General features: G+C 37.0%; 3 protein-coding genes and 1 long non-coding RNA gene across 7 annotated transcripts in view; 1 reads left to right on the top strand and 3 right to left on the bottom strand.

The window, feature by feature from the left end:
• The window catches only part of epg5 (ectopic P-granules autophagy protein 5 homolog (C. elegans)), a 40,311-nt gene extending 38,095 nt beyond the window's left edge, over positions 1-2,216 (bottom strand). For 2 of the 3 annotated variants that reach the window (XM_084728953.1, XM_084728952.1), the window contains exon 1: positions 1,526-2,215. In XM_084728953.1, coding sequence (XP_084585079.1) covers positions 1,526-1,579 — 54 coding nt within the window. In that variant the 5' untranslated portion in view covers positions 1,580-2,215. Of the gene's footprint in view, positions 1-1,525 lie in introns of all 3 variants that reach the window. The other variant, XM_084728954.1, reaches the window with a different exon arrangement.
• A 2,570-nt stretch (positions 2,217-4,786) lies between these two features.
• On the bottom strand, positions 4,787-12,119 carry LOC146320629 (protein limb expression 1-like). 2 transcript variants are annotated; one of them, XM_084729598.1, is made up of 6 exons: positions 11,322-12,119; positions 9,735-9,940; positions 8,294-8,434; positions 8,103-8,198; positions 5,715-5,792; positions 4,787-5,562 (listed from the first exon to the last, which is right to left on the bottom strand). In XM_084729598.1, exons 1-6 carry the CDS (start codon positions 11,404-11,406, stop codon positions 5,098-5,100), a joined length of 1,071 nt encoding a protein of 356 aa, XP_084585724.1. In that variant the 5' UTR covers positions 11,407-12,119; the 3' UTR covers positions 4,787-5,097. The 2 variants fall into 2 exon arrangements, with proteins under 2 accessions (XP_084585724.1, XP_084585723.1); XM_084729597.1 differs by having other exon boundaries at positions 9,735-9,976.
• LOC146320630 (uncharacterized) lies at positions 5,687-8,375 on the top strand. Its single transcript, XR_014771505.1, has 3 exons — positions 5,687-5,816; positions 8,083-8,150; positions 8,258-8,375. It is a non-coding gene; the product is annotated as an uncharacterized LOC146320630 (long non-coding RNA).
• Positions 12,120-14,036: 1,917 nt separating the features above from the next.
• Positions 14,037-19,815, bottom strand: riok2 (RIO kinase 2 (yeast)). Its single transcript, XM_084728955.1, has 10 exons — positions 19,646-19,815; positions 19,061-19,199; positions 18,845-18,961; positions 18,078-18,253; positions 17,864-17,952; positions 17,275-17,466; positions 16,456-16,548; positions 15,631-16,062; positions 15,333-15,432; positions 14,037-14,462 (listed from the first exon to the last, which is right to left on the bottom strand). The coding sequence occupies exons 1-10, from the start codon at positions 19,709-19,711 to the stop codon at positions 14,301-14,303; spliced, it is 1,566 nt and encodes a 521-aa protein (XP_084585081.1). The 5' UTR covers positions 19,712-19,815; the 3' UTR covers positions 14,037-14,300.
• Positions 19,816-20,654: the final 839 nt, after the last annotated feature.

The raw sequence follows: 20,654 nt of genomic DNA on the forward strand, positions 1-20,654 counted from the left end.
ATAGACCAAACAACTAATCAATTAATCAAGAAAACAATTGACAGATTAATCAACAATGTCAATAACTGTTTCAGCCCTAAATTATAGTAAAGTAGTAGTATAGAAGTACTGTCTATTGAGGTAGCTTAAGTTTATCAGTGGAGTAGCAAATGGACAAATAAACAGCATAAACGTAGTAGAATAATATACAGTACAATGGTATAATGGTATAGAATAATTGTATACAATATAATAATATTAAATAATATAATATTATGATAATAATGACAATGCAATACAGTGTAATAGTAATGTCATCAGTAACAATGTGCAGTTGCAATAGGTAATATATAATGTAATGTAATAAGAGCCTGACCAATATATCAGCCGACTTTTATTATCGACCCAAAATTGGGCTAGCATAGCTGTATCAGTCTATATCAGTATCATTTTATGTATTTTGCTATATTTGCCTGTATGTAAAGTTTTTTTTAACATAACTTAATGTAGATTGCAGATATTTGGCTCTATTTGTGTTTATTTATAATTACTGAAAGCACCAGTGAAAGTTTACTGCACTCTGATATTTAGACAATGGACAGTAACATTTATTGTAAAGCAAGAGATACATTTGCTTTTTAACAGCGCACTTTACTTTAGTATTTGTGTGCACATAGCATTAATTTCTGAGGACATGCACAACCATGACCAGGCAGCCATAATGCATATGGAAATGTATGCACAAGCATATATGAAAACCTTAAACTATAAAATATCCTTCCTCCATTACATACCTCTGTCACAAGTCTTAACCACTTTTGTGGGATTACTGCAAAAATGTGTTTATTCTGTATATTATATTCTGTATTTAGAATACTGTTTGATATATTGATCTCAGAGTTTTTTACCCCAATATCTGTATAAGCATCAGCTCCAAAAATTCAGTACCAGTCAGGCCCTGAATGTAATACAGCAGAGTAGTATAATATATAGAACATGTGTACAGTGAGCAGGTCATTATTATTAAATAAATCCTAACAGGATGATGCTAGACCCCGATGTGAAGCTGGGTGGTCTTGATTCATCCTGAAGGGGTTTATTTCCCCACTAATCACTGTGCATTATCCTGCTTGTTACATGGTAACGTACAAAAACTATCAATACTTTGACACAAAATAATAATTTCAAAATTATTTTAGTGAGTTAGCTATGACTCTGTTGTTCCTCCAGAGTCTATGATCAGATCTGTGTCCATTGCAACAGACCTTGCTGGAACTGACCAGTCAGAATAGAGTATTCAACAAAGCCATGTAATAAATAATACTAATATAAAAATATAAAAACAATATAAAATATATACATATGTATACAAAATACTACTGCTAATAATAATAACTGACTTCCCAGAACCTTTCTAACAAAAACATTTCTGACAGAAAGCCTTTTCTGGCAGAAAGCCTTGAAGCCTAATTTCTTCTATGTATTTCTTATGGGCCCTCCACCTGTGATCTCAAAAAGGGGAGATAAAAGGACTTCGTTCAATCACCTGAGATTTTGCGCTGCTTTTTGTCTTGGTCTTCTTTGGTCTCACAGCCTCCATCTTTGCTGTCTGCTCAGCTGTTTCCCACAGCTCAGATCACATTGACAAACAGCTGACTGAGGTGTCTCCTGGTGGAAACCGACAGAAAACGAGCAGTCTTCATGTATAAACTAAACAGCAAACATTAGCTGGAGGAGCTAGCGAGGTGTGAGCAGTGATAAGCAGCGAGTGTCTGAGTGGCTGTGTTGTCCAGATAAACACTGGCTGTCACTGGATGTAAACAAAACACTCGTGTATGACCGGGTGGCATAAGTCGCAGGCAGAGGACACCAAGGCAACAACTAACATGTCTCTCAGTGTGGACATGATATCCAGAGAAGACATTTTTGGAAAACGAAACCAGTCTAAGCTGATGAAAGTCCTAGCTACATGTCTGAAGACGCTCTACAGAAGCTAAGCTAAGCTAACATGTAGCTCTTAGCTCGTTACGGTCTCTTCGTCCAATTTAATCTCTTATCCAGCGGCGAATATGTTCTCCTTATTATTGCTCAAACTACCAAAATAAGATTTGGACACGTCGAAGCAGGTGACATGCGGCGGTAGCCCCTTCCGCTGGTCAGCTGTCATTTGTTTTGTTTGTTCAGGAACTCAGCGATCACAATCTGAGATCACGTGACTACTCCACCTCTCTACGGCGAGCCAGAGAGACCAAACAGTGTCATATGTGCACACAAACCAAAAGTTACACACCAAAAGTCAAACGCACTGTACTTACGTAGAAATGTATGTACGTAGCAACAACAACAACAACAACAACAACAATAACAATAGTACAAGTTTATTTATTTGTTTATTATCTAATTAATTAATTTCAATTATTTTTGCTGAAGTTAAAATAAATCTGAATATTTCTTCCTCTTCTGGAAAAGTCCTAGATATTGGACTGTTTTGATACCTGGATGGAGTTATTAACCATCAGTTTAATCAATTTCAAGCTTTCAGTTCAACTATAGATTTTGCTTCATTGAATGTTTTGTTAGTTAAGATTTATTAAAGGGAAAGTACACCTTTTTTTTACATTTGAAACTGCTCACCATTCACTTCCTTTGTTTGAGTGATTCTTTTTTTTTCAAGATTATTTTTGGGGCTTTTTGCCTTTAATTGTTTAATTGTGATTCTGTAAAGCCATTTTCCTGTGAAAACTCGAGCAGTGTTTTGTGGACACGAAAACTAAACCCAACCTTCAATTGGCATGAGGGTGAGTGAATTTTAATTTCTGAGACCTGAGAACAAATTATACCAACCAATTAAACCAAAACAAGACAGTAAATAAATAAAATGCTCCAAATATTATGTCAAATATAAGTGCTTAAAATTCCCAGAGAGGAATGAGGGTCTCTAACTTTAAACAAGCCCCCCAGTTCCCTCAGTTTATTAAATTATAATGAATAATTTCTCAATAATTTAGTCTTTAATAGACTACATACTTAATTTTCAACAGTTTTCACATGAATACACATGTGGGTCATGAGTAAGAGAAAAAAAATATTTATAAACGTATATTACAATGACTTTTTAAATTTTTTTTATTTTTCCCTTTAAATGCATTCACTCCCAGGACTCAACCAAACCTAAGACAACTGAACGTTCCAGGTCTACACATACATATACATATGTATATTACCATCAAGATATCATGATGTCAGTAATACCGAGAACATAGTAAGTGCTGACTCTTGTATCATACACTAATCTCCTTGATTTTATATCCTGCTGCTGTTGTCCAATGTGTCCAATATTGTCATAGCATCCAGCAACATGTCACCCAACATGTCACACAGTCAGATAGTATCCTGAACTGCCCTGACAAAGTGATTCCCATTGAGTTTTGAATTTATACACCAAATTACATGCTACACAGACGAGGACAGAGGAACAGTGAGGCACAGAACAGTACTAACTTGCTGGTATGTGAAGCAGTTCATAAGTATTTAAAGCTACAAGTCACATTTTGTACTTCTCAAACAACATAAATGAACATACATAAAAGGTAAGGCAGTAAAATAGAGTGCTCTTCACACAAAACAATAGATGGTCACGGCTACAATTTAACTATTTTTCCTGCTCTAAATCTTCTGAATGCTGTATTTCATGTAGTTGAAGTTGAACATACACAATATACATCTTTAAATCTTATAGGCCAAGACTCATTAAAGGGTGTTAATAAGGTTAGAGCATTATTAATACGCAAATTCATAATTAATGTTTGTAACTCTCATGATTACAGAACTCTTATGTTTACATAAAACCTAGAGCCATGTAATAGAAACTTCCTATCAGGAAGAGTTTATAATCCCGCAAACTTTAGAAATCCTTACCTCAGGTAAAGAAATCCTAAATGCTCAGTCAAATACTGCTTATCAGCTTTTATGTCTATTATCTAGCAACCAACACTACATTTCTCATCTCACAGAGCTAAACAACTTTGCAACTGGTATTTTTCTAAACATACATTGAAATATATTTAAAAAATGGAGCAAAAATAATGATAGACACTTAACTTCAAGACATAGGAGTTAGAGGAGTTGGTAACATCTGCAGAGAAATCCAAAGATGTTCTTTTTGGGATATTTACAACAATGCTAACTTGGTAGATAAAGAAAACAAAGTGGGCTAAGACAGCAGAAACAGTCTGTGAACATATCCAGCATCCATTGTGTAAAAACAATTAAAAAAGCACCCAACAGACTAGTTTGTTAGCTAACAGTACCGTTAGATACTGCTCACAAACACGATCATCAGGTAGTTAGTAAATTAGCTACTATTACAGGTGGAAAAATGAAATTTAGGACAGTTTAAGACAGTGTTTCTCAAACTTTTTTTTTCTGGGGACCCACTTTTTAAATATTACAAACCATTGCAAGTCAATTTAGGCCTTAAAAATAAATATCGGAAAGATTTAATTTGTGCATAAATAAACATTCCTGACCATTTTACTGCAATTTCTGCCTCACCTTGTGTTCTTGAAGCATTATATTGAAATCATACACATTTGAAATACTTCATGAGTTAGAAATTAATGTATTAAAGCTAATTTAACAGGCTATCTTATTATTTTTATTTCAGATCATCAGGAAAAAATAGAACATTTTAGCCTATGTCATAAATGAGACAAAACAAGTGCATTTTGGCAGAATTAACAGGTTCTCAGTTTTTCCCGTCATTGAAATAATAGACGCATTTTAAATCTTAAATATGTCAAATTTCTTCCATAGGCTTTTATTTATTTAGAGACCCAAATAAAATCTCCTGTAACCCACCTGTGGGCCCCGACCCAGTCTTAAGTTGATTTAGGAAAGGTCTGATGCTCCTGTAAAACACTTTTCCCATCTAAAGTTAGAATAGGGACATTGACTCAGCAACTGCTCATCTGTAATGGATTATTTTCCTAAACCAGGTCCTAAGCCTAATTTGAAAATGTTACCAAACAGTAAAAGAAGGATCTGCAAGTTAGACAGTTTCTGCACTATGGTCCCAGGAACAACATTTATCATCCATCCTTTACTTTGTGCTTCAGTCTATTCAGAATCATTTAGAGGCACACAGGTCTGCTGTGAGCATGGTGACGGGCTGTTGGAAGGTCTGTGTTTGCCAGAGATTTGACAGACTGTTTGCTTTGTGTTTTTATGGAGGCTCGATGAAGGACTGCAGGGCGGGGTCATCTGGATGTCTGTGTCCTGGCTGTATAATGTGTGTAAAGGAAGTTGTTCTTGCTTGGATGTGTGACTTGGCACCTGGCTAAAGGGGTCAGGGGTGTGGTGAATGTATGCTTGACTCAGAGCCAAACTGAGGATCTCTGTCTTTTCCTTGTAGAAGCGAAGCTCTATGCCTCGCCGTCGGGCCAACACAAGCTCTCTCTGCGCCACCTGCAGCTCCTCTCCGAGGCGCCCTGGGGACCTCTGCTCCCGTCCAAGCCAATCCAGAGCCAAGCTGCTGCGCATGTACTCATCAAGTCCTTTCTGAGAGTAATAAGCAATCACACTCTGAAGAGGAGGAAAGAAAATAAGGAATCATAGTTACGTAGCAGTCACATTAAATAAATCCTATCTTAGACTCTTCTCTGTAAACGGGCTCCTGATACTTCATCAAAGTTAGCTGAAACCAGGGATGTATTATGTACTTGATTGGCCTATACCTGTCGAGAGCACTGTCTTTCCCTCAGAGCCTTCAGCGTCCCGTTCCAGTGCAACAACTGAAAAACTGTCATCATCTCCTACAGATGGAGAGACAGGAATGGGTGAGAATGAACACACACACACACACACACACACACACACACACACACACACACACACACACACACACACACACACACACACACACACACATGTTATATAGATACTTCTTGAACTCACCTAAACTGTGGATAGCAGGTTTGAAAAAATGTTTGAAAAAATCTTTATGCAGCAGGTAGGTTTCACCCTGATTTACAAACACTGTCTGGCTGAACAGCTGCCACGTATTAAGAACTTGTGAAATTAGTGTTAAACACAAAGACAGTCTATAGATTAACTGACATTGATCTGAGAGACAGATGGAAAATATGACACGTAAGTTGTTTGAGGTTGAAGTCCATGTTGTACCTGCTGACCTGTTTACTCTATTTCCAGCTGTGCATCTGCCCTCTGCTACTTGTTTATCCGTCTGTCTAACCACACTATCAGACTTAGACTCAGATTTACTAAATAAATTACCAACAGCTGCATACCATATGGTTAATACTGTGTGTGGATGTATTTCAATGTGTAAGTGTACATGAATGCCCTTATGGAGGTGTGTGTATTACTTGGAAGTGCTTCATCACTCTGTGCCATGCTTTAGCAGGAATGATAATGAACCCATTTCCTCTTGCTAATAGCTTTCTGTCTGCAGACATATGCTTATTTACACAAACGTAGAAATATTAGGTGTTTCATACCGGGACTCCCTGCTGGGGCCTGAATGAGGGTGAGATGGAGTAGAAATAAACAGGCAAAAATAGACTTGGGGTGTAATAATAACAATGGAGGGTGGAATTACCACCCAGTGACTGTGACTCTTGTTATGTTTGGCTTCATAATTTCTAATCATGTAAAATAATCATACTTTAATAGGGGTTCCAATTATAAATACACTATTTAAGATCCCTTAGTGCAAAGTATCACTTCAAAAAGCCTGAATTCTTTGAACAAACTAGATCTTTCACACTATTATCACATGACCTCACATGATTTATGAGCACATTTACGAGAAAATACAGCAGCGATGGAAGCTAACTATGTGCAAATACTTTGTACTGTACTTCGATAGATTTTCTCTACATTGTGACACAAATATCTGTTCTTTCTACTCCTTGGATTTCCAAAACAGGCTAGTTACTTTCATTTCAATGCATTTGAGGGGAATTACTGATTGTTTTATTCTGCAACTTTGCACGTCACCTTCTCAACAATACTGATTACAACCTAAAAGCATGAACAATAACATATAGAAAAGATGATTCCTTGGTGAATCCCTCAATCATGGATGACAAATGTAACAGATGAAAACAATGTAACGAGATAAAAATCCTGTAAAAGACAAAAACAACTTGAGGATATAATAATATAAACGACATAAATATATAACAAGACAAAAACAACATAGCTGTAACAAGACGAAAACAGAAAAGACGTAACAAGACATTAATGGCATAAAATATGGAACAAGTCAAAGATGATATGAAAGACGTAATGAGACATAAAAGACATAAGATGAAAATGACATAACAAGACGTAGTAAGATGAAAACGATGTAACAAGATGAAAATGATGTAAAATATGTAACAAAATGAAAACCACAGAAGACATAACAAAATGCAACCACAGTAAACTATGCAACATGATGAAAACAGCAAAACAAGAAGAAAACAACATAAAATAAATAACAAACAAAAATGACGAAAAAGACATAAGAAGACGCAACAAGTCAAAAGAGATGAAAACAACATAAAAGACGTAACAAAATGAAAATTAGTAAAATATGTAACAAGACAAAAATACTGTAAAAGACATAAGAAGACATGACAAGACAAAAACAACATAAAAGATATAACAAGATGAAAGTGATGTGAAATACGTAACAATACGAAACAACGTAAAAAATATAAGACAAAAATGGCATAAAATATGTAATAAGTTGAAAATGATGTAAGAGACATAACAAGATGAACACAACAAAAATTATGCAACAAGACAAAAACAACACAAAACAGTAACAAAGAAAAACGATGAAAACAGACAAACAAACAGGAGGAAACAGACAAGAGAGGGAGAACTCGATTCACAGAGAGGTGAGGTTCAGTTAACTTTTCACGGAAACACTTGTAACTTTGAGTACATTTCATAGCCTGTACCTTTTCACGTTTACTTGAGTAAAGAATTAGTACTTCTTCTTTTACCATAGTACTTTTTTTTTTTTACAAAAGTATCTGTACTTCTATTTGAGTAAAGAGTGTTTGTACTTTTGCCACCTCTGCAAAATAGGCTCTGGCTTTATGTTTTACCTGGAACTCCAGCATGGTCCTTCCTATGTAGGAGTGGAGCAGCAAACTGTAGGTTCCTATACTGGTGCTTGAATCACATGCATCTTCAATAGAGACCTTAACAGAGACAAGAGTTCATGTTGAGACTAAACACTCTCCTTCTGCCTCGTAACAAGGTGTCATACTGTGTGTTTCCACTGGCAAACACTCACAGCACTGTCTGTGGCTGCCTGCTGCAGACTCTGAGTGATGAACTCATGGTTGATGCGTCGACATGGCAGCTCGTTTACGAGTGAGTTCATCAGAGCCACGCGAGCTGCATCCCTCCGAGCCTCGGCCTGAGTGTCACACACCTGAGGATGAGGATATAATGAACATGAAGGGTTAAAATGTCAAACGCAGCACAAAAAGAGAGGGAGGACGTGAAACTTGGTCACTACAAACACAAATTTCAGGGTGCGAGGGTCTGTAAATGTTTGCACACTCTCGGTTCCATTTTGATGATTTTACACTTCATTGCAGCTAATCATGGGATTAGAACTCAAATCAAAAATGAGATTAACACATTAGAGGCATTCACAGATGACCAATCACATGCCTTCTCTGAGCCAAGGGTTGCTGTCTGGGTCACAATGAGCCCATTGAGAGGCTTTGTGGGATTTAAACAGAACAACATCAATTTAAAATAACCTTAAAAGTGTGTGTGACTGTGTGTTTATGGCCTTCAAGAGCTGCGTGGAAGCAGGTACCTCTGAATACTAATACTTAAAACTTGATGTTCTGCTTTGGAATTTAGTTGAGATCTATTTTGTGCTGCTGCGGCAAAATGAAGTCAAGCAATGGCAGATTAAAAAGAATAATTACCATGTAAAGTATGTGGAAACTGCAGCAGTAAATTGATAATGTGCTTTTGTTACATTTGCAAGTGATGTTACAATTTTCACCCTCAAGAGATAAATACCACCTGCATCATGCATCACTAACCTTTAGCTTATGTTTTGTATTTGTACTCACAACATGATGAATTCAACTATGTACATTTATACATTAGTCTGTCCTGTTGCTAAAAAAATCACTGTGCCGCTAATTGAGATCTAAATCCACAGGATATAAAATGTATGCACTGTATATTTGTCATGGCTGTTTGATGTGTTTTGTACGAGTTTGACTTTCCCAAGAATGCAAAATTTCAGTGTATACTGACAATTAAGATGTATTTTATGATATCATATCATATCGTATCATACTGTATCATATTGTATCATTTCGTATCGTATCAAATAGTATCATATCGTATCATATTGCATTGTATTGTACTGTATCATATTATATTGTATTGTTTCATACCGTATCATATCCTATACTATCATGTCATATATCGTATATCATATCATATCATATTGTATTGTATTCACTCAAAGGTTGCACTTAAACACAAATTTAAGATACTTGTGCATTTTTGTTGGCACCCATGGATGTTAGTACTTTTGCTCCAGTAAAGGATCTAAATATTATATATTATCTGAATATGATGGTGTCATTTCTGTCTTTACATGAAACATAACTGGTGTTAGTTCTCATTGACACAGTGCAGTTAGATTAACTACCAGGTGTAGAACTCCTGCCAGGCAGCACTGATGATGATAAACACACCTTATAGTTTCCAAAACAGCTTCCTCCAGGCAGGGTGACGTAGCAGATGTACGGGGGACCAGGTGATGGCGCAGACTCGTACAGCAGCAAACTCTCTGCCTGGACGGCTCCGTCCCCGACAGAACCATCAGATTCACTGGAAGAACCATTTGACTGACTCATCTGCCTCTTCTCCCAGAAGTTATGCAGCATGGCCACCACATTCACTGCACACATATAACAAGGACACAAGACTGACAGTACTGAAAGCACGACCACAACAGAGAGTAAACTGTTGGAGTGTAAATGAAAGCATTTCTCATCAATTCAAGTTTATTCACAAGACAGTAAAAATACAAGATACAGATACTTGCTTGCCAAATTAAAACAAATAAATGTAAACTTCTACTACTACTGCTAATAATAATAATAATAATAATAATAATAATAATAATAGGAAGAAGAAGAAGAAGAAATTTGAGTGCTGTTGGGATCTTCAACAGCATTGTTTGCTAGGTAGCCAAAAAGTAAAAAGTTTATACTGTTTGTTAACTGGATAAAAAACAGCAAAATGTGACACTGTTTGCTAGCTAACTAAAAAAAAAAACAAAACCCATTGCATTATTTGCTAGCTAGCTGAAAAATACAAAGATTATACTGTTTTCTAGTTAGCTAAAAAGATGACAAAAAGTGTTTGCCAGCTAAACCACTAAAAAAGCATTGCATTGTTTCCAAGCTAGCCAAAGATTAAAAAGATATATTGTTTGCTAGCTATCTAAAACTAAGAGATAACTTGACTGACACTTCTGGAATTGTACTTTGCAAGAAATGTGACAAAGTCATATGAAAACAATTTTATTTTAATGTATTATTATCAGGTCACTGGTAAACACAGTGTTAAGTTGTAACAACTGTAACAGTTTAAGATGTGTCTCTGATGAAACACAAAGTTTCTAAGTTTGTGAGAGGTTTGGTGTGATGATGGTACAGAGGAAAGAAACATGGACACTGCTTAAGCACTCATCTCTTGGTCATATAAAAGTGCTAAGGTGGTATGAAAATATTGCAAACCATGAAGAAGGTTAGTATTGAATTCAGTCCCCATCCTCCTATACTTTACTATACTATACTATATACTAAAATTTAATGAATTAATAAATGTCTTTGTGTCAGTGCTGGAACACTGTAGATCCAACAGCCAGAAGTTCTTTGTGTAAAGTGAAAAGTCACATTTCAAACTGAGAAAATTCAAATGGAAATCAAATTGATTTGTAATGTGTGTCAGTGTGACTGAAGAGTTGTTGGTTCAACTTCATACCTTAAGCTCAATGAACATGTTGTCTGAGGTACAACTGAATTAATTTCAAGTTTTTCAAAGAAAGTCTGTTTTGAACCATACAAAATTACCTTATATTTTCATTAACTTTTTTAAGTTCACACATTTTTTTATTCAGTGTATTAGTCTTTTTTTTTACCCATTATTTTATTGTCTATTATTCTGGTGCTGTTTGGAGATTGTGTTGGGTTTCCATAGGATGTGGTTCTACGTTGCTGAAATGTGAAATTCAATAAACTTTAGGTCATAAGAAAAGTTTCTGAGTTACTCACAGTCTTTGGGGCTGCTGTCAGTCTCACTCTGTGACAAGTATGACATGATGCTCCCTTCCACTTTTACTTTACTCATCCTCCTCATCCAACCTTCACTTCCACAGCTGCCTCAAATACATTCAGCCCTCTTTTCTCTTCAAAATGGTCCATCAAACCGGCACTCATGACCCTAAAAATGAGCAACCACCACCTTCATCGCAGGTCCAGGATGGGGAAGATCATAAGGAATAACTCAGAAATCTGAAAGCCACTCCGAAACTCCCCTTCTCTACCTCCTAAAAACTCGCTTTCTTGCCCTCCTCCTCCTCTCGTGTGTGAACATCTCACCAGGGTTTCTCTTTTGAAGGGGACCACCTTTGTCACCCTCCTTGCCAATTAGCTCAGAGGGCCCCTCACTCTCTTTACACACACACACATACACAGAAGTGCAGAGCTGGAATGTGGAGCCCCTCCCCTCGCGCTGTGCAGCTGGCTAATCCCTGAGCTGAGTCGGACAGTTAAAGACCTGCACAAAGTTGCCAAGTTGAACCACAGACACCATCAGCATTGAGGAACAGAAAAAATCTGAACTGTCTGGTGTATACCTCTTATTATATGAGAAACCCTCAGTATCAGGCATCTTATGTCAGTCCCACCCAACATATTGACTGGGTCGCACGAACAAACATTAATTTCACCTAAAATGAGTGTTTACAAAACCAGGTTTAATAAATCCAGACTTAAAATTAAGCAGCTGCATAATTAAAAACTAAAATCAACATGCTTGCTAACCCAAATTAAAATAAAAAAACAAACAAAAAACAAAAAACAAATAAATAAAAATAAAAGTGCTGTCTGTGGGAAGGGGGGTAAAGCATTTTTTACTTAAAAAACAGTTGTAAACTATTTTTACCCACTATTTTAACTTCCATCTGCTCTGTATTTAACATAACAGCATTACACTGCATTACAGACAAGTCAGCAAAATGTTACACTCTTTGCTAGCTTGCTAAAACGTAAGAAAAAAACATTATATTGTTTGCTGGCTAGCTAAAAAGTTAGTCAGCCTTTATCAATCCATCTAAAAACGGCAGCCATTTGAAAGGTTAAACCTCCTCAAATGGGAGTTCACAATTAAAACCGGATCACACTTTTAGAATTAAGTCTAAACTGTGGTTTAAAGAGAGGGTTAAATGTAATCTTCCTTTATTTTAAGCTAGTTTAAAGGTAACAGAATTTAAAGTTAAACCATGATTTAATCAGGTTTAAAGATGAATCTTTGTTGGTGCACCACAGCCGCAGTGTCTAAGATTAGTGGGGGTGGTATACTTTTGACTCCACACACTAATTTGAGGCCATGGAGCCCAGGACCTGAGCTCCATTCACCCTCTTTAATATGAATGGCCATTGTTCAAGTCTGAATTCACCCGATCTCTGAAAGCCTCTTGCACATAACAGAACCAAATTCTGAGAAAGAAGTGGTCTCCTAGCTCCCAAGTCCTCTGCTCTCTCATCTCTTCCATGTCATGCCTCACTCTGCACTGAGTCGTGTCAGTGTGACACAGAGAGAGAGAGAAAGAGAGAGAGAGAAGGGGCAGACATGTCTGTTTCCTGCCCCCTTTCACGCTGAATGTGTTGGTGCGTTCTGGAGCATGTATGTTCCCACATGCTTGTGTCAATCTCTGCTTTTTTGATTGGTTGCCGGGTGGGTGGAGGTAGCAATCTATTCAAATTACCATAATAGTTGGAGACCTTTGAGTTTAGCATGAATAAAAGATCACCATGAACTTGCAGGATTTTGTTTGAATCTTAAATCCACACCCACATTAGTCGCTCTGTCAGCAGCATATCCAGACCTAGAGTGAACTTGAAACTACAATAATAAGCAAAGGTTTCTCAATAGTTTCTGTCTTTTGTTGCCCTTGTAGAGGTTGATATGAGATTACAGTTTTCCCCCAATCGTTTAAACACGTATCCTGAAACTATTGCTCAATTTCTCAAAACTCTGAACAGTTTATAATTTTCTTAAACAACTTCCAACAGCAAAACAATGCCCTCAAAACCATGTTCTGTCTTCTCAAAAATTGATTTTTCCACCAAAATGCACACATATGAATGTATATAAATGAAACGTATAATATATAACAATCTCTATTAAAAAAAAAACAATGTACTGAGTAATGTAAACATACTCCTTTACAATCATCACTTATGACCCACTAGAAGTGTGATAGTGGTTGTATATGCAGAGACACTGTTGTCTACCTGCATTTCCTTATTTTTCTCACTATTTCAACAACCTAAAATGTTGGTATTTCTTATCCTGGGACAGCTCAGACAAACCCCACTGATTCTACCTTCAAATGGAGTGTCTATTTGCACCCAGAGGCGAATAGGTTCATTACAGCTATTCAGCTTCACACCTGACTCCTCTCCTGGGAGATTATAATTGTGTACTGTGAAATAATACAGATATTGATAACTTTAGATTTAGCAGACTTATTGTTTACATCTTTCAAAATTATTATTTACAACTTTCAGTTTGATTCAGTTTGAAACTACTTGGTTAGGTTTAGAAAAGATCATGGTTTGTCTCTGCCATGCTTGGCTATACACATCCGGGTGCAAATAGCCACAATGGCTATTCCACTCCAGGTGGCACACAGCAGCTGTTATGCTATTTACACCAGACTTAATGACGATTGATTCTCAGAGACTAGAAAAGTTCAGCACAAGTTCATACACATTATTTGTTAAACCCTGCTTTTGAATAAACAGAGAAAAATACATCTCATCAGTAATAAATGGTTTAATTATCAATCATACGGCTTCATGATAATAAGCAGTTGATATTTACATTTGACTGTATGTTGAACATGACAGTTCATTGAAGTTCAAATAGAAATGTAATAAGTTTTGTAATTCTTCTCTTTATGACGGAACAGTTCAGTTGTTGCACAGAGGCCTTTTGATTCCATCCATCCATGACTGCAGTCCCATTTATCCCCAGAAGTCAGCACCCTCCATACTGGACTTGATGTTGTTTTGGTTTTCTCTTCTGGATTTGGTCACCAGGTTGGCCTCTCCCTTCTGCAGACGTCTCCTCTGAACCGCCTTCTGCTGTTTGGTGAGCTGCTTCCGCACCTTCTGACGGACCACCTCCTGCAGGACACACAAAAACAATGACATTGGGTGACTACAGATGAAGTGTCCTCACTGTCTGTCTTTACGAGGCAGGTGACATGCTGTCTCACCTTCAATATGCCTTGGACAAACTGCAACAACCATTTGAAGGTTGTATAGCAACACCTACTGGCTAATCTAGTTTTTGTTCAATTCAATTCAATTGTGTTCACACTCAGCAGTATTGCTAATGGATTGTCTTGGAGTATACTTTTCTTCTTTATTCCGATATCCATTCCAGTGATTTTGGCCAGTATCAGATCAATAATGAGTATCAGATCCCTGGTCCCTTTATTAATTATCTTGAGTATGTAGACCTGGAAATATACTGTGTCAGTAAAGTGAATTTGGAGATAACTGAGGCTCCTCTGCTCGGAGCAAGATGGACGCTTAGTTTCCCTTTCTTTGAAGCAATAAGCTGTAGGAGAAAGATTTGTATTATTTATTTGTTGTTGTTGTTGTTTTAGGTTGACTTGATTTTTTTTTTTTTTATTTCTATTCATTTTATTTTTACGTTTAACAAACCACTGTGCAGGATTTTGTGGCATCTAACAGTGAGCTTGCGGACCACCTCCAAGGAGAACCAGAAAATTTTAGTGGTTTGGACAATTTTAGCATATCGCCCAAGCCTATTTCGTACTGTTCTTGAAAAAGTAATAAAGACAGTGCTTAAAAAACAGTGTACTATGATTACCACAATATCTGGTGAAATTTGTCCTATTTCAAATGATCACCTCAGTTAGAGAGTTTATATTTTTATATTTTGTCACGTACTGTTAGTGTCCCTCACACTCACCATCATACACACATAGGTGCAGACAGCTGTGTGTGCATCTCTGTTTGACTTACTGGTGGGATGGTAGAGCAGCTCCCTATGCTGCCCATCGTGCCCTCACTGTCTGTCCTTGTCCTCCTGTGTTCTGCCACGTGTAGAAGACTGTCTGAGTCTCTGCAAAAAAAACCCAAAACAAAACAAAAAACACATACGGGGAAACATCAAATACCATTATGGCACATTTTACAACAAAGCACACCTTCGCTGGTATCATATATTTGTCCATGTCAAATGTCATTCCTATTAAGAGACCTAAAAAGCTGCAGCTGGAGTATTCAGATTCAGTGTCATCTCACTTTTCATTCTGTTTACCTGAAGGGTTTGAACTCTTTGTTGGAGGTGGAAAGGTCTGCCAGCTCTGGACACTCATCCTCAGCCTCATTCAACTCTTCCTCATTCAAGTCCTTTTCCGTCTCTTCCTCAGTTCTAGCAGTCAGTCTTGTCTCAGTATCCTTTTGCTGTTCCTCTCTTTCACCCTCATTGTCCTCATCTTGTATGTCTGCATGTGTGTCGCTGACTTTCAGACCTTCCAGTTCCAGCATGGCGTGCTTATATTCCTCCATGTCCAAGCTCTCTTCTTCTTTTTCTGCCTCCTCGTCTGATGCTGCTTCTTCGTCATCGCCCTCCCCGTCTTCGTCATCTTGCTCTTCCTCAGGTCCAGCTGGGTGTAGCAATGCACCATCTCTCTCCAGATCTTTGGTGAAGCCGCTGGCTGAGACTTCGACATCAAGAGAGTAAGACCGCCTGCACAATGAAACAGTGATAACAACACAAAAGATTTTTTCATGTCTAAACCATATTTTTAAATAAATGCAGGTTTGTTGTGTATCTAAAAAATGGAAATGTTACAGTAAGTAAATTCTGACAGTATTTTGTGCTATTTTGTGCCATATTTCCAAATAAAAAACAAAGTTAAAAGGATAAATAAACAGATCAATATTTTTTTGACAAGCTGTTATTTTTCAAGGAAATAAAATCAAGTTTCTGAATTTCATAAAACAGAACAGAAAACATGACAGAATGTTCCATTGTTTGGACTAAAAATAACTTTACAGAACATGTCTAAAAACAACACTAACACAATTTTATTTGTATTTTTGGAGTTTTTCTACAACCAAAACATAAACGAGAAGTTACCTGATGTCTTTGAAGGTCGGGAAGAGCTCACTCTCATAATTGAAGCGTTTTGCAAAGAAATCTCTGATACACTTGACATCTCTGTCAAAATACCTGTAAACCAAATTGAAAAATATCAATATTCTCATATGAAATAATGTGTTATATTAATTTTAGGTGTTCACTTAAGGGACAGTGTATAAAATTTACCTTAGCTTAACTGCTATCATTCAACAAATGTGCCTATAAAACAAGACTATGGCTGTTTTAAGTATGTTTAAGAAGCGGATTAATAATTTTTATTTAAATAATAATATTTCAGAGAGTGATGGAAAAGAAGGAGCAGCCACAGTGAGGTCTTTGATGGGGAGCTGCAGGTGACAGATTGCATCAACGGTACCTAATTAAACAATTTCTTTCTCTTCCACTCTTCAGACTCATGCCATGTGCAGCATAAAACTAGATCACAGTTGCTCAAAGAAAAAAAATAAAGAAATTACAATAGTATATTTTGCTGTGCCCAGACTTCTGGGACCTGTAGTATTAAACTGCATTTGTTGTTATCACAAGTAACTAAAGGTGCCACATGAACAAGTATCTAGTTGTCAATGTGGATTTCCAGAATTTTTAGGAATCTGTTCAGACCATTCACAGAAAATATTAACAATAATAGGCTAATTAGGTCTAAATAAATTTATTTCATTTGAAACTCAGGCTCCCACAGTGTCTGATTCTAATAACTCTGGCCCCTGTCCTGAGCACTATGAAGGGGATACTGAGATGCCACTAAATCCTTCACACTGGTCCTATAATTTTCAGTTTTATAACACAGACACCAACCATTCAGCATTAGGATGCGAGGTTGACACCATCTGAGGGAAGTCGATCATGGTTATGTGGTCCTGGTCGTCCAACATGAGGTTGAACTCATTAAAGTCGCCATGAATCAGCCCATGATTGGCCAGTTTGACTATGAGCTCCATGAACTCGCTGTACAGAGCTGACGGATCCTGCAGCTCATGAACCTGACACCTGAAAGAGAGACAAGACACACAGATTATAGACATTTACTTAATGAAGAGTGCCACTGTCTGAGACCAGACGCTCTACATAGATTCAGAGTGTACAGAGGATGTTTTTCCTTTTCTCCATTGCCTATTTCTGAAAATTGTCACAACCATCTAACTACTATTCAAAATTTGAAGAGCATCACAATAGAATATCACCATTCTAAAAGGTCTCACAAATGTGCCATTCCTTTCTAAACACAACCATAAGACACTGAGAGTGATGGACATGACATGCCACTGCAGCATGGCGGAATAGTGGAAAAGTGGTTACCAGATTCCTCTATATAAGAAATAGATTAAATAGTAATACTATAAACACTGTAGTATATAAAGCAAGAAAGGATGGTCTGTTTACATACAGTGGATATCCATTGATGAGCTCCATTACTACAGCATGTCTGTTGTAGTCCACAGGTTTGGGAACAGGAAAACCCCGATCATACAACGCCTGAAAAATCAGAGGTTAACTCAAAAGATGTACCACATGAACCTAGATTCCTACTGCACATCTAATGAATTGAAGCCAATATTTTCTTTCTAATACTTAATACTCTCTGCAACTTGTTGCCTTACCTTCATGTAAGCAAACTCCTTCATAGCAGAAAGACGAGAGAGGTAGAGCCACGATATGTTCTTCCTGTGTTTGTGGTAATCTCTCTTGTTCTTCAGGTTCCTGAAGGAGGTACGACCCAATCTGTGAAGCTTCAGAGCATACTGCTCCCCGTTTGGACTCGCCACAATATATATATCTACAGGAGGTGAACACAAAGGAATGTTTCATGAACAAAAGCTCATGAGAGTTTCTGACTGTGGCTAAGCAGCTGGGGAACTTGACATTAACATCTAGGGAAACATTACACACTTTCTTTTGAAACACGACAGCTAAATAGTATTTCTTTATAGTTATGGGTTAAGGAAAAACAACTACCATCCTGATTATCATAAGAATTTATAAGAGGAGAAAATTCACTCAAAAATTAGGGCTGCACCCAGTGTCTTTTTTTTTCCATTCAAAGCAAAAGTTGGAGGTTATTACTGAATGAAAGCTGACTGTGTGTGTTGTTGCTCTGGTTATATTGAGGGAGCACTACTGTACATTGGAGTACAGTCAGTTGAGCCTTTTTACACAAATTTAACACAAATGCTGCTATAATACCATATATGAAAAAACAGATACTGCCCAAGCCTAATATATATATAGTTTACATATCGGCAAAAGATTTTTGATATCATACCATTGATATCAACCAAATCATGGCAAAATGAGAGGTGGCTATAGACAGCATATGCAAACACAGTCTGTCTTATGGCTATGTATGTAATGTGTGAGATTTTCTTACCAGACTCTTTACCCACACCCATCTGGTTTCCAACTGAAATGATCACTTCTCTGGAGCACAGGGTCTTCAGGGCCAAGTAGTCGTATCCGCCGTAGTTCAACCTGTAGCCCTGCACAGCTGAAATCAACACACACATCACATTAGAAGAACAATGCACATGTGCCATCTCTACCAGGGCTAATGAGGTTCAATAAGCATTCCTGTGTGCTTTCTTACTCTTGGTTCGTTCATAGACTACGAGTTTGTGTTTGACGAGCTCTCTGAGGATCTTGTTGCAGCCTCCATGTTTGAGGCTTGCGATGGAGGACAGGAGACTCACTGGGACAATCTCATGATTTTTCATCCCCATTTCCACCTGTGTGAGAGATCACAAGAAGAAACAGAATATTATTACTATTAGAGGGCTGAAACGGAAGGCTACCTGAAGGTTACAATTGCTGCAAGTTGAAAGATGAATTGAAATGAAATAAGCACCGTGAGAGACCATGGCCTGGGATTTTCGTTATAGTAATATGATAATATTATTTTTACGACACAGTGATTTTTCTACTACTTTTCCTCTTTGTGATAATAACGTTGTGTTACCCAACACTTTATAATGACAACACTGACGTTGTTTTACCCACTGTAACGGTGACATATCATCAAGTATCTGTTGATGAGCCGCTGACAGTATTGGTCGAGGTACTGTAACGTTAGCTCACACTGGAGTTGATGGATAACAAACCGACCAAAGCTAGCTTAGCACAGGCTAACTCAGCTGGTACAGAACAGTTAGCTAGCATTTAGCTCTCTACTCACCGCTGTGAGGACTCTGAAGTCATCTCGAGATAAATATCTCAACACCACCACATTCAGCTTCCCCATGTTTTAATCGCTGTACAAACTATTTACGATATTATAACTGGTACTTTTTCAGTTTAGCTGTCCACATTTTTGGTAAACACACGTGCAAGGCGGAAGTTCGAGGACCGGAGAAAACGTCACTTCACTTTTACGTTTGACGTCATTTTGGCGAACCAATGTTTGGAATATAACACACTAATAATAATAATGATACTACTACTACTACTATTACTACTACTAATAATAATGATAATAATAATAAAAATAATTATTATAATAACAATAAAACTATAACAGCCTGTAATACCTTACAAAAACACATAAACACATACACCCACCACAAATCTATCTATCTATCTATCTATCTATCTATCTATCTATCTATCTATCTATCTATCTATCTATCTATCTATGCCTGGTATGGACAGTTACTTTGTATACATACTATTGCTGTACATATGTTTTTATTAATAATAATAATAATAATAATAATAATAATAATAATAATAATAATAATAATAATAATGATAATAATAATAATAATAATAATAATAATAATAATAATACATTCGAAACCTGTTGAAACGCGGGCTGAAATGGAGAACTATAATATAACACATATAGCACTAACATGACCATTTACTACCACCTGGTGGTAAAAAGGTGAAATTGAATGAGAGTTTTTCCAGACCACTGTTCTTTTATAGACAGTTTAACTTGACTTACACTTGTGTAACTAATCACATGGTAAACTGCTGCAGTACATTAATTCCTGGAGTTATCATTTATCTTGTTAGTTCCACCTGTGCTTTTTCTGCTGCGACAAGTCAACATGTCTACTGTGAAAAAAGTCTGTCAAAATGTACAGATATGTACTTACAGGACCACAATGTCACATACACTGACAGATGCCAGAAAACCCTGTATCTGCCACTGTCAAGACATTCACATTAATAATAACCTT

Source organism: Lutjanus erythropterus, chromosome 10, assembly GCF_056507025.1.
Source record: "Lutjanus erythropterus isolate fLutEry1 chromosome 10, fLutEry1.hap2, whole genome shotgun sequence".
NCBI lineage: Eukaryota > Metazoa > Chordata > Actinopteri > Lutjaniformes > Lutjanidae > Lutjanus > Lutjanus erythropterus.

What these genes read in the sequence shown, in the direction of transcription:
- LOC146320629 (XM_084729597.1), bottom strand. Translation starts at nt 11,406, where the DNA reads ATGAGGAGGATGAGTAAAGTAAAAGTGGAAGGGAGCATCATGTCATAC. An exon ending in TGACAGCAGCCCCAAAGACT is followed by an intron (nt 9,977 to 11,321) that starts GTGAGTAACTCA and finishes TCGTGCTTTCAG; the next exon opens with TACTGTCAGTCTTGTGTCCT. An exon ending in GCTGTTTTGGAAACTATAAG is followed by an intron (nt 8,435 to 9,734) that starts GTGTGTTTATCA and finishes CCTCATCCTCAG; the next exon opens with GTGTGTGACACTCAGGCCGA.
- riok2 (XM_084728955.1), bottom strand. Translation starts at nt 19,711, where the DNA reads ATGGGGAAGCTGAATGTGGTGGTGTTGAGATATTTATCTCGAGATGAC. An exon ending in CTCATCAATGGATATCCACT is followed by an intron (nt 17,467 to 17,863) that starts GTATGTAAACAG and finishes TCTCTCTTTCAG; the next exon opens with GTGTCAGGTTCATGAGCTGC. An exon ending in TCGCATCCTAATGCTGAATG is followed by an intron (nt 16,549 to 17,274) that starts GTTGGTGTCTGT and finishes TTTGGTTTACAG; the next exon opens with GTATTTTGACAGAGATGTCA.